Source organism: Scardinius erythrophthalmus (assembly GCF_964197995.2).
Source record: "Scardinius erythrophthalmus genome assembly, chromosome: 2".
Lineage (NCBI taxonomy): Eukaryota > Metazoa > Chordata > Actinopteri > Cypriniformes > Leuciscidae > Scardinius > Scardinius erythrophthalmus.
Window position 1 is genome coordinate 6,728,347 of NC_138222.1, and position 12,684 is coordinate 6,741,030.

At 38.3% G+C, this 12,684-nt stretch overlaps 1 protein-coding gene across 8 annotated transcripts in view; it reads left to right on the top strand.

Moving 5' to 3' along the window:
* The first annotated feature begins 318 nt into the window (after nucleotides 1-318).
* The window catches only part of bmal1b (basic helix-loop-helix ARNT like 1b), a 28,209-nt gene continuing 15,843 nt past the window's right edge, over nucleotides 319-12,684 (top strand). For 2 of the 8 annotated variants that reach the window (XM_081359504.1, XM_081359506.1), the window contains exons 1-2: nucleotides 363-460; nucleotides 9,051-9,115. Coding sequence is in view for 2 of the 8 variants with exons in the window: in XM_081359502.1 (XP_081215628.1) it covers nucleotides 438-460 (23 nt within the window). In the remaining 6 variants the exon portion in view is untranslated. Of the gene's footprint in view, nucleotides 461-9,050; nucleotides 9,116-12,684 lie in introns of all 8 variants that reach the window. The other 6 variants (XM_081359503.1, XM_081359507.1, XM_081359505.1 and 3 more) reach the window with 5 other exon arrangements.

Sequence of the window (12,684 nt, forward strand, 5' to 3'; positions counted from 1 at the left end):
AGAAACAAATGCCTGATAGTAAAACTTAGGGACAAAAAAAGAAATAGGGACAAAAAAAGAAAGGCATTTTACTGGAATGACCTAAATGTAAGTTAACGATAACCGTACACCTGACTAGTGATAATAATTAGCCTAAATGACATAGCGTAGCGTTGTTTTCGGAATCCACCACAAGCACTTTGTTTACTGTTGTTTTAAAGCTGCAATGTTTTGATGAATTTCTATTGGCTACGCTATGTCCCCGCATGTTCTCATTGGCTATTAGATGCGTCAGTCTTTTCTGATTGGACAAAGGACTCCGCGGTTCATCTGCACTGAGACGCCATTGGCTCAATAAGTAGGTTAGTGGTCCGCTAGTTATTAGATTGAGAGGAAAGTAGGTCATAGCGAATGTATGCTGATACTGTCCAGCGCCGTCCATGTTCGCTTGATCATACATGTGCTTTTCTGCCTTCTTCATGTAAGTAAGACATGTTTGACCTCTAAACGTGCTGAACTGTATGCTGTTTATATGCAAATATTGCTGTACATCTTAATTAATTCGCTAATCTCGACGAGGTGCTTTAAAGTTTTTTAAGACCTCGACCTGTTATGGAGCAGCATCATTTTAAAATGTATTATTTCTGTCACGGTTCAGACAAAATAATGTGTTCATGTGTTATGAGTAGTAAAACAGAAACCAACATTTTGCTTCTCTTAAAACTCATGTCTGATTATATAAGGTCAGAGTAAGAAGTGAACGAACGTGTTAATACCTATTTTTTACAGTCTATGGTTAATACGCATCACTACGCACGACTGTGATATATTTGTGATGAAAACATCTTGGTTTAAGCCTTAAGCGCAGTCTTAGCATCTGTAAACACATTACGGTGCACGTGCTTTCGTTGTACTGCGTGTCGCTCAAATATGCGCACGAGCGCTTGATCATATCCCACTGTGACGGTATGCGCGAGGGCACTGCAAACTCTCATGCCCTTTTCCTAAGGTAAACACAGGAGCTGTATCTCGAATCCCAATGAGCTGACTACTAGTGGCTACCTAGGCAACATTTGATCGTGTGTTATTGGCGTTTGCAGCATCATTTTTCATCATTCAGCATCACTTTGAGCATCAGGTGCGTGCAGCTGTTTTGGGCATCATCATAACTTTTACCTTTATTACCTTGCACCGCAGTTTTGGAGATCATTGGACATCACGGTCAGTAATGAGTGTTTTTTAAGGAGCTCTTTTGGGAATCAGTGTATGGAAGCTTGCGCCACAGGATTAAACAATAATAATTGTAATTTATCTCTCAATTCTGACTATTTCTCACAAACTAGAATTTTATATTCTAGTTTTTATATTCATTTTATATTTCTATAAACTAGAACGTGTGAGAAAAAAAGTCAAACCTGTGAAGTATAAACTGGTAATTGCAAGGAGAAAGTCACAATTGTGAGATAAAAAGTTGCAATAATTTAATTCCGTGGTGGAAATATCCCATATCCCATTTATATTTCACAATTCTGAGAACAAAAGTCAGACTTGAGAGTAATAAACTTGGAATTGTAAGAAATGAACTCATAATTGCATAATATAAATGCTCTATTGTGAGAATTTTCTTAGAATTGCGAGTTATAAAGTCCGAATTGTGAGATTTAAAATTGCAATTTTGAGAAAAAAAAAAAAAAAGCACAAAACACTGAATTTACATTTACATTTAGTCATTTAGCAGACTCTTTTATCCAAAGCGACTTACAAATTAGGACTAAATTAAGCGAGTCATCATGAGGAGGCAAAAACAACGCAAGAAGTGTTCGAGATACAAAGTTCAGGCATTATTCAGAGTAGCATAAGCCCGATAAGTGAGGGATTAAAGGGAAAGGTTTTTTTTTTTTTTGGTTAAGTGCTCACGGAAGAGATGGGTTTTCAGTACATTCAGTACATGGTTTTTCAGAATTCTGAGATGTAAACTGGCAATTGCAAGAAATATTCAGTGGCGGAAACAAGCTTCCACATTGGATCATTGGGCATCACAGTCAATAATGATTTTAGGCAGATGTTTTGGGGATCAATGATTATTCAGCAAATGTTGGCACCATAATCTAGCTGTAGCTGCGTTCAACATTTTTGAGCTTGTACAGTAAGGCATGTGCAGTTTTTGGGAGCCAATATACTAACAAAGTATGATTTTAGATAATAGAAGTGCATCCAGCATTTTTGAGCATAATAAACACAACACATGCAGTATTTTCGAAACATCATTGGTATGGTATTTGTTTAGGCATCATATTGCATACGGCTGGTTTGTGGAAATCATAGATGTGCACAACATTTTTGGCATAATAGGGAAAGGCTGCAATTCTTGGACATCATGTGCACGGGTATTATTTTTAAGGCCAAAATGATGCATTTTGTATTTGAATTTGAATTGAATTTTGTAGTAACTTCATCTGCACACTATTGTGCTTGTGCTGTCAAATGTTTGTTTGATTTTTAAGGACTTTAATTGTTCTGTACAATATTGGAGTCACACTTTACTGTATATTAGGTGTACTTACATAAAAATAATTATTAGGTATATATAGTGTTCATGTTGTATTGCAAAACACTTACGAGTAAGGTTAGGGACAGGTTTGGTTGAATGGGAAGGTTTAAGGTGTAACGAACAGTCAACAGTGTGACTATAGATGTAATTACAGAAAATAACTACAGCTGTAGTTGGTTGCACTTTATTTTACAGCACTTACGTGTACTTACAGTGTCCTTATCTAAGAAAGTACTAGGTGATATAAGGTAACTAGGCTATATGGGTTAAGGTTAGGTTCAGGGTCAGTATCTAGTCATTACCCAGTTATTGCAATTACTATAATAAGTACATATTATGTACATGCAGAACAGGAAATAAAGTGCTACCGATCATTATTAAATATAAGTACAATGTAAAAACATGTACACAATGAGTGCATTGTATCAAATGATTAATTTAAATGTTTGTACTTAGTAGTTAAATACACTTAATATAAAGTGGGACCGAATTTTGGAAATTAGTTTGCCACTTGATGACAAATCCTAAAGCAAAACTAGTTGAGAATCTCTGTGCTTGAGTTCAATCACAAGCAGCTGATTTTATTTTATTGTAAGATGTTTCTCAACAGTTATTTGTGGAGCTTCATCAGCTCTATATGGTGAAGACATGTTCACTAAATATAGTGGAGTAAAGCTGTTGGGCTCATACTCTTGCCTCAAAACTTACATTGAGAGTGTGTAGAACATCTGCTTAAAACCTTATTTTGTGTGCAGGGAAGCCTATTTGGCAAAGGTGTTTACCTTTACACCTGTGTGTGTTTGTATTGTATATGAGTGTATGTATTTATTGTGCTGATGTAGATTGTGCAACAAGGAACTAACTGATAAAACATAATAAAAAACATGTTTCACAAAAGGAATGGGATGTTTTTGTTGGAAATATATGGACTCAATTGAGGGCAGACATGTAGAAGATAAAAATGAAGCTGCTGCATGGATAATGATTATCTGGAAAAAGCCTTTTTGAACTCCACTTTCAAACTGTGGCAGTCGCCATGTACAGTGATCTGTGCCTGCCAAATTTATGTCCAATGGTATTTACATGGTACTCAAAGATACTACAAAGAAATACCATGGTATTATTATGGTACATATCTAAAAACTAGGGCTGTCAAAAGATTAATCACGATTAATCGCATCCAAAATAAAAGTTTGTGTTTACATAATATATGTGTGTGTACTCTGTATAATTATTTTGTATATATAAATACACACACATGCATGTATATATTTAAGAAATATTTGCATACATATACTGTATATGAAGAGTTCAGATACAAAAGCCTCTAAGTGCAATCTGAAATTTTCTTCTAGAATGATCATTTTTATAAAGCTTGTATATTTAAGTTAAGTAATTTCACTTAAATGACAATTAATAGGTAATTTACATTGCCATTTAAGTGAAATTATTGAACTTAAATATACAAGCTTGAAAAAAATTATCATTTAGTAGAAAATTTCAGATGGCACTTAGAGGCTTTTGCATCTGAACTCTTCATATATTTATATATAATTTATATTATATATAAATATAATTTTTTATATATAAATTACACATTTTTCTTAAATATATACAAGCATGTGTGTGTATTTATATATACAAATTTAATTATACACAGTACACACACATATATTATTTAAACACAAACTTTTATTTTGGATGCGATTAATCGCGATTAATCTTTTGACAGCCCTACTAAAAACATTCATAAAAATTCATGTTGGGCTTTGCAATCAAATTGCCTTCTTTGTGAAGCTCAAGCTAGAGCCAGAATGCTGTAAAAGACCCTATAACATTACTAAGATCAATCTTTTTTCTTTACTGTAAATATTTCTAAAATTATGGAAAATCAATTTTGTTTAATAACACAGTATGAAATAACAGGTTATGCACAATACCGTTCAAAATGTTTTTGAAAGAAATATCTTCTGCTAACCAAGGCTGCATTTATTTGATAAAAACAAACAAACAAACAGTAAAACCAGTAGCCTAATATTGTCAAAAAAACTAAACACGTTTTACATTTTTCGAATGAGGCTGGGCTGCATCAGCCTGACGTCGTCATACTCAGATTTTAGTCAATATATACTTAATATATAGTTCCCAACCTAAAAATGTTGTGGGCGGGGCTAAGTTCGGCTGGCATCCAGGCTAGGGCTGCATATGATTCTTCAGAAATCATTCTAATATGCGGATTTCGTGCTTATGAAACATTTCATATTAGTATCCGTGTTAATAACTGTTTTGGCTGCTCAATATTTTTGTGGAAACCGTGATGCATTTATTTCAGAATTCTTTGATGAATAGAAAGTTAAAAATCTTTTGTAACATTATAAATGTATTTACTGTCTGCTTTGGTCTTTTAATGCATCCTTGCTGAATAAAAGTATGAATTTCTAGTTTTGTACACTCTGGACATTCTCTCAACCAATGTCATGAGGTGCAGCCTAAAGATGCTTTTTAAGTCTACTTTTCCTTCATTTGTCCACTTTAACTCATCCATAAAATAAATTCATACACAGGCACAATTTATATCTGCCTACAAAAACGAAATTGAGTTTTAAACAAAAGTTTAGAAGTGACATCAGCATCAGAGGAAGCCCAGACAAGCCACTGCAAAGTCCTGCGACAGTTTTCTGGCATCCCTCCATCACCCCAACTCCACCTTCTCAGCTGGTTCCCTTTTGAGGGAACTCGCGCTGCATCCCAGCTGACGCCTTCACCGTGACTGCGTCTGAAGCACGTGCACAACTTTTCCAATCTTGATTGATGCTGGGCAGGGATGCTGCCATATGGACTTAAATCTGTATCACAATATTTTCTGGTATTTATTGCGATACTGATATCAATGACAATATACATATAGTACCATTCACCACTGTTTTTGGCTGCAAGTGATCACTGCATGCATTCTTGAGAGCCTCAGAAACACAAACATTGATCTAAAGTAAAATATACCCATAAAAAAAAAAAGAATAATAATATAAAAAAGTAAAAATCCAAACACCAGCCCTTGCAAAAATGGAAAAATTGTTGATATACTTTAATTCTGTAAAAGTGCAGATAGTTTAAATAGTGCAACTGTACTGAAAAACATCACACAATAATAATTACACACAATAATACTTAAATCAATTACAAGTTTGAAATGTATAAATATATTCTGTATTTATTCATATTCTCATGGTGCAAAAGTAAAACCCCAAACATGTTTTCAGATAGGTTACAAAATTACAAGAGAATGCAAATAAATGTAATTAAAATCAAGCATTATTTAATGATAGAACTTAAGTAATCTAAAACTTGGTAACCATGTATGAATGCATATTTGTCATTTTAACTGAGCTTAGGACTGGTGGCGGTGCTTAAGACATTGTTGGTCATTCAGTGTTTCTGTAAAAAAAAAAAACAATAATACTGATAAGATTATAACACTACTACTAATAACAATATAAACCACACTAAGGATTGATGAGCTGCTGGGTTCATGAATTCACGTTGTCTGCGTTTGCTCAAACTGATTTGCTGAAATCAAAACAGGGACAGTAATATGTTAGCGACAGCCAATGAGTTACCAAAAATTGCCGTTTGCTCATTAGCTTCTGCTTGTTCATTAAGGCTGAATAATTCCAAATGAACAGGAAAATACAACAAAGAATATAGTTTACATGTGGCATGTCAATTCTGCGGGAAGACTAATTCTTATCGTGGGGAGAATTTTTACCAGTATATCGCAAATAATATATCGCCCATCCCTAGTGCTGCGTCACCTTGTGACATCTGCTGGCATAGGCAGAAGCTAAAAAGGGAAGCCAGCATCACAACAGCATCAGCACACAGTTTTCAGCAAGCGCTTTGTGTGACTGTCAGTCTTATTTGGTGTTGTCAGTTCAGAGTGTGTGTGCATCCCTGCCCTCGTTACATCATGGGTAGGGACACACACGATCTGTGTGTATGCTGCTTGGGAGTAGAGCATGTACGGTCAGCTCTTGAGGGAGCTGGCTGTGTACACTGTGAGGCTACGCTCTCGCCTGGCCGTGTTTGAAGAGAGCGGCCAGGCTCGCGCTCCTCGCGGATTGGGTCCGCTTCAGTGTTTGGCTTCATTCGTGGGGTTCGCAGATGGAACTGGTGGAGGGGTTTGAGACGGCTTCAGCCCTTTCTCAGCCCTCACGCACTGGATCCTTTGCTCAAGCTCGGGATACGGAAGCCCTCTGCAGCTTCTTCCTCCCTGAGTGAGAGCTCTATGTTGTCTAGCTCTGAGGAGTTAGACGTTCTAAGCATTGAAGTGAGTGATATTGGTGATTCACCAGTCGTATCCCCGCAGTATGAGAAGCTCATGGAAGTTGTGTCTCATGCTGGGTCTAAATTAAATATCGACTGTCAAGCTGAGAAGCGGGAAGCACAGAGAAAAAGCAAGCTGGATGAGCGCTTCCTGCAGTCAGAGCCACAACCTCCATGTTGGGTCTTACCCCTTTTCCCCAGATCTGCACACTAAGGTGTCGAGATCGTGGAAGAAGCCATTCTCCTCTCGCCTATCCAGTCCCACGGTCCACCACTAATCTTCGATCATGAGGCTTAAGGAGAATGGCTATGGGATGATGACAAAGGTTGAAGAGACCCTTGTTGCGTATCTCTCCCCTGATGCTGTGTCGTCCCTCAAAGCTCCGACGCTGCCCATCAAGCCTTGTCGCACGACTTCTTCTCTGGCGGGCAAGGTGTATATGGCGGCAAGTCAGGCCGGTACTTGTTTGCATACAATCGAAATTATGCAAGCGTACCCGGCTGACCTGCTTAGGGACTTAAACGAGGTAGAAGAAGTGGGGTTGCTATTAAAGAGCTGCATCGGGCCACTGATTTATCATTCCTTGCCACTAAGGAGAAAGACAAGTCTTTGCCCCTTGATGCCCTGCTGTCACCTCCTGGCCTCTTCGACGATGCTGTGAGCAGTGTCGTCGAGAGGTTTCAGGAAGCAAAGAAACAGGCGGCAGCATTCCAGAGGTTCATAACTCATAACTGCCTAAAGGCTCCTTGAACAGGCATCAACAGAAAGAGAGTGTTGTGTCTCGAGCCCCCAATCAATGAGCCTGGGAGTCGAAGCAGCACTCTCACCCGAAGCTTAAGCAAGAGAAGGCGAATCTGAGGAACGTCTTTCTCACTAAGAAGGCTTCGGGAAAGAGGTCCTGATGTGATGCGCAGGCCTCTGAGGGCACTCCCATCCATGAGAGAGCAAATTACACCCGCTCCTCTGCGGAGCGCTCAGGAAATCGATTTGTTAACCCTGCTGCCCACGGTGTTTCAGGGTCCTCCCTGCTCACATTTATAAGGTTTTATAGCCTGGGCATTCCGGTCACTCCAGTGGCTCTGTCTGAGTTGTGCCGGGACAGCTTCACACCAAGGCAGGCACATGTCAGCATGGCGAAGTGGGTATTTCATTCCCCAAAGCATTAGCTGCGCGCAATGCAGCGCGAGTTCCCTCGAAAGGGAACATCTCAGGTTATGCATGTAACCATCGTTCCTTAAGAGGGGAATGAGACACTGCGTCCCCTTGACGTACTTCCCGCATACCTGGGGGCGGCTTGCTTCAGCCTGTCAAAAGCTGATGCGCCAGATTCCCTTTATAGCTTCCGCCTACGCCGGCACACATCACGAGGTGACGCAGCACCAATCTATATTGGAATAATTGCACACGTGCTTCAGACGCAGTCACACTGAAGGCTTTCCCCAAAGCGTCAGCTGGGATTCAGCATCTCGTTCCCCTCTCAGGGAACCATGGTTGTATGCGTAACCTGAGATGTTTTCTCTAAAACAGTCAGGGAATTCCTGAGGGGGTGCTTCGGGTTTAGGATCAAGTCTCAAGCTCGAGCCCTCCACCAAGGACAGCAAGCAAAATATGTTTATTTCCTCTAAACTTCAAAGATTATATGAACATGTGAACTTGTGAATTTCGAGTATTTTTGGATTATAAGATAATGAGAAACATCAGTTCAGTTGTGTCTAAATGTTTGAGTCGTAGTGCACAGTGATGGTACAAGATGAAGGTGAGGGATATGCAGTGAAAAGTATCTTTCCCTTCATCTCCACTGAATAATCTTATTCAGCTTCAGTAATCAGCCTGATTCTTAAGCTGTGAGATGCCTGATTATTTGCAAGGCGGTGTGCTGACCCAGAATACACCGTGACAGCTGTTTGATGGTGTTGACGCTGTGCAGGTGAAGTCAGTGCATCTGGTGGTACAGTTAAGCAGCTTGCAGTGGGAGCCCCTGTCCTCCCATGACCCTCTGCTAACAGTACACCATGTGCATAGAACCCATCTGCTACCCCTGCAGTCACAGGCATTACTCATCACAACAGCGGATTCTGCCAATGACTCCTCATACAGCAGTTTGGTGGAGTAATGCTGCTTTCCTAACTTTCATATGCTCTTTCTTTTTGTTTTCCACCCCATTCCTGCCTCTATCTATGGCCTGTGCTCTCTCAGGTCCAGTGCCTGTCTTGTGTATTTCAGCAGAAGCCAACGCTGTGAGGAAACAGCTGTTCTCTGAGGTATGTGCATATTTGGAAACGTAATGTGGAATTAATGCCTTGATATTCCACCCAAAATATAAAAGTCTGTCACCATTTACTCATCCTGATGTCATTGGATGATTTGTGAATGATTAAGGAGTTAAATGTCTGTGTTCCTCATGCAAAGCTGTTGCATGACATCAGATGAATTGAAATAGAGCACACAAGTTGGACTTTTATGGTTCTTTTTTTTGGTCATTTTGTAGCTCAACAATATCAATTTATGGGTGAATGTAACGGAAAGGTGCCCAGGTCACATTTTGGATCAAAAACAAAAAAATAAAGATTTGTTTTACATTGAGACATTATTTTCAGGAATGGACCATTCTTACATTTCCAGGGAAGTTGTCATAGTTGGGTAAACTTTTATAGTGGTGATAAAAGTATCTAAATAGTTTTATACTAAAATAAAATAAAACTCACGATTCGAACTCTCTCTCTCTCTCTCTCTCTCTCTCTCTCTCTCTCTCTCTCTCTCTCTCTCTCTCTCTCTCTGTGAAAAAGTTCAGTAATTTCACTTAAATGGCAATAAATAGGTAATCTTCATTGCCATTTAAGTGAAATTATTGAATTTAAATATACAAGCTTGATAAAAATGATCATTCTATAAGAAAATTTCAGATGGCATTTAGAGGCTTTTGCATCTGAACTCTTCATATATATATATATATATATATATATATATATATATATATATATATATATATATATATATATATATATATATATACTGTATATGTATAATTGAAAAAGATACAATTAAAACATTTAAAAACTATGTGAATGTGTAATTATATTAATATTAATTTAAAACCTCAGGAGGTACATTAAATAAATAGTTTATGTCTGTTTCGACTGACAAAAAGTTTGTGAACCCCTGATTCAAAGAATTCTGTCACAATGCAAAAAAAAAAAAATATATATATATTGTCTTAATTTGTGTCTGCAAAATAAGAATTGTATTTATTCATTTAATTTGGGTTGAAAAGAGATTTCATGACAGGTTTTTTGATATTCACCCTCAAGTATTAACTTTAAATGTAAGGAAAAGAGCAGTATGATCATTCAACTAAAATTCTCCTTATCTGTTCAACAAAAGACAATCGTTTGGGTGATTAAACATGATGACAGAATTAAAATAAATGTAATTACTTAATTAGTAATTTTCTTCCTGAAAAACCATAATCAACACAAATCACTTAAGACCTTTTCATATATTTTTTAATAAGGATAATAACATTCTGTAAGTGAACAGACTTACTGAAGTGACCTACATTTGCCTCCTCTTTTGTGTAAGTCTGCATGTTGCCTTTCCTCCTGATATTCACACGCACATCCTTTGGTTTCCTCTCTGCTTATGTAACCTACATTGTTTTGATATGATCTAGTTGTTGATTTACAATCAAAGATAGTTTGACTTGTCTGTTTTTCAGAGCACTATTATGACTACTTTTTAAAAAAAAAACTATTAATATATAATATTGAAAAAAAAAGAAAGAAAAAAAACGTACTTTTTAGCCACCTGTTTACAGGGGGTAAAGGGGACATGGTGATGAAGAAAATGAGATGGGAGTAAAAATGATATTTAAATGCCTTTGCTTTTCAAAACTTTTGTGTTCCCAGAGAACTCAAAGTTTCTCGGGGGAACACAATAGTTTTGCGGGAGAACACAAATGTTTAGCAAGCAAACGCAACGTTTCTCACTTTTCAACACTTTTGAGAGAGATGCAAATGCAAAAGGATTGATATATAATGTTCATTTCTTAACAAAGTTACAGCGCACCTTTCCTTCTCTGCAAGCAGCTCCTTACAGTTCCTGACAGAAATGTCAGCGAAGTTCATGATGTGTAAACGTAGAGAATTCATCAAGGTCAGTCTCCAGTGCGTCTTATAGTTGACACCCATAATATATTTGTCACAGACTTATCACATTATCAGTGTATTTGTCTGTAAGTTCCACATAGCAAATTACTGGTGTGAATAAAAGCAGGTGTCAGTCTGACCTATATCTTTATACTCTAAAGAGAACAGCTAATGATTGTCCAAGTACATAATCGAATGTAGGCCTCTGGTGGCGTGTGGAGATAAGGGTGTTACATAGCAGGTTTAATTGGTGTCATGGCATCATGGAGCTGTCAGGTCACATGGATCAAGTGTCAGCTGGTGAAAAATAGGTCAAAGATAATGATGAAGTCAAAGAGAATAAGAGTCTTAGAAGAGTCACGGCCTTATGACAATGGCCACGTTTACAGGCAACCAGATAATCCGTTAATAATCGTATTGACGGCTTAATTGGACTGAAAAGCCTTCATTTAAACACCTCAATCCGAATTAAATTTCGATCGGATTGGAAGGGGTGGTTTATTCCTTTTCTAATCCGATTGGTTTAGGACATGTAAAAACTGAAAGTACTGCGCATGTGCAATGACGTAGAAATTGCATAATGACGTATGATGCATGGAACGAGCTGTTGTAGTTGTTGAATCGACTTGTCATTCTAAATTTCTACCTCCCATCAACTGTGAAGTGGAGCAGGACATCGTCCCACCAGTCCTTCTTTCATACTCTCATCCACAGGCGGCTGGTTTTGGGCGCTGGTAATAGATAAATATTAAAGGTGCTCTAAGCGATGTTGGGTGACGTCACTTCTTGGTGACGTTCAAAGTATCAAACAAAATGGAGGCTAGCTCGACCCTCCCTCCTCCTCATCCCATCCCCTCCCCCTCCCTTCTGTGCTTCCTGAAACAGTCATGAACCATTTAGAAAAAACAAACTGGATTTACCCGCCTGTCCAGTGTCGGATTGGAAGCCCTTCTGCCGGGAGAGTTCTCGCCACCTTTTGAACACTTTTCCGATGTAAATTCGGGACTTTGCGCGTTCCTTCTCCTTTCCCCTATTCTTTGTTATTTGTTAATCGGAAACGTTGTCTCTTTGGTCATGTGTCTGCCATATCAAAATTCTCAAGAATATAAATTTTAACGTTAGTCGTTGTCTAGGACATCTCTCCTCTAGCTAACTTCCTTCTTCATGCTTCTCTCTCCTCCACTCCCCACACCCCCCTTCATGTGCACGCGCACTAACCCCCCACCCCCAAATCATTCTTGTCGGTTATTGGCTGGAACACTGTTTGTTATGTTTCATGGTCCAGGCTGGGCCAGTATGATTTTCTTGCCGTTTGTGGAGCCTGGGCTGTCTACAAAGACCGCGTTTTTTAACAGTGTGTTCAGGGGACAGGCAGCTAGCGGATAGTGAGGAGATGTTTGCTGGATGTGACAAAAAATGTTTTTGTGCTTGTTCTTTAAGCTTATAGTGTAACTCATGGAATTCTACTTCTACTCTCTATTCAACATGCCTTGCTTAAACCTATTTTGATATCAGCAACATGCTAGTTCTTTGAGGCTATATAGTTATTGAAACATGCTTTTTGCTTTAGGCTTATCTGGTTATTGCCAACATGCTGTGCTTAAGCTTATCCGAGTATCAGCAACATGCTTGTTCTTAAAGCTGTTTAAGGCTTATCTGGTTGTTATTGGAACTTATCTGATTAT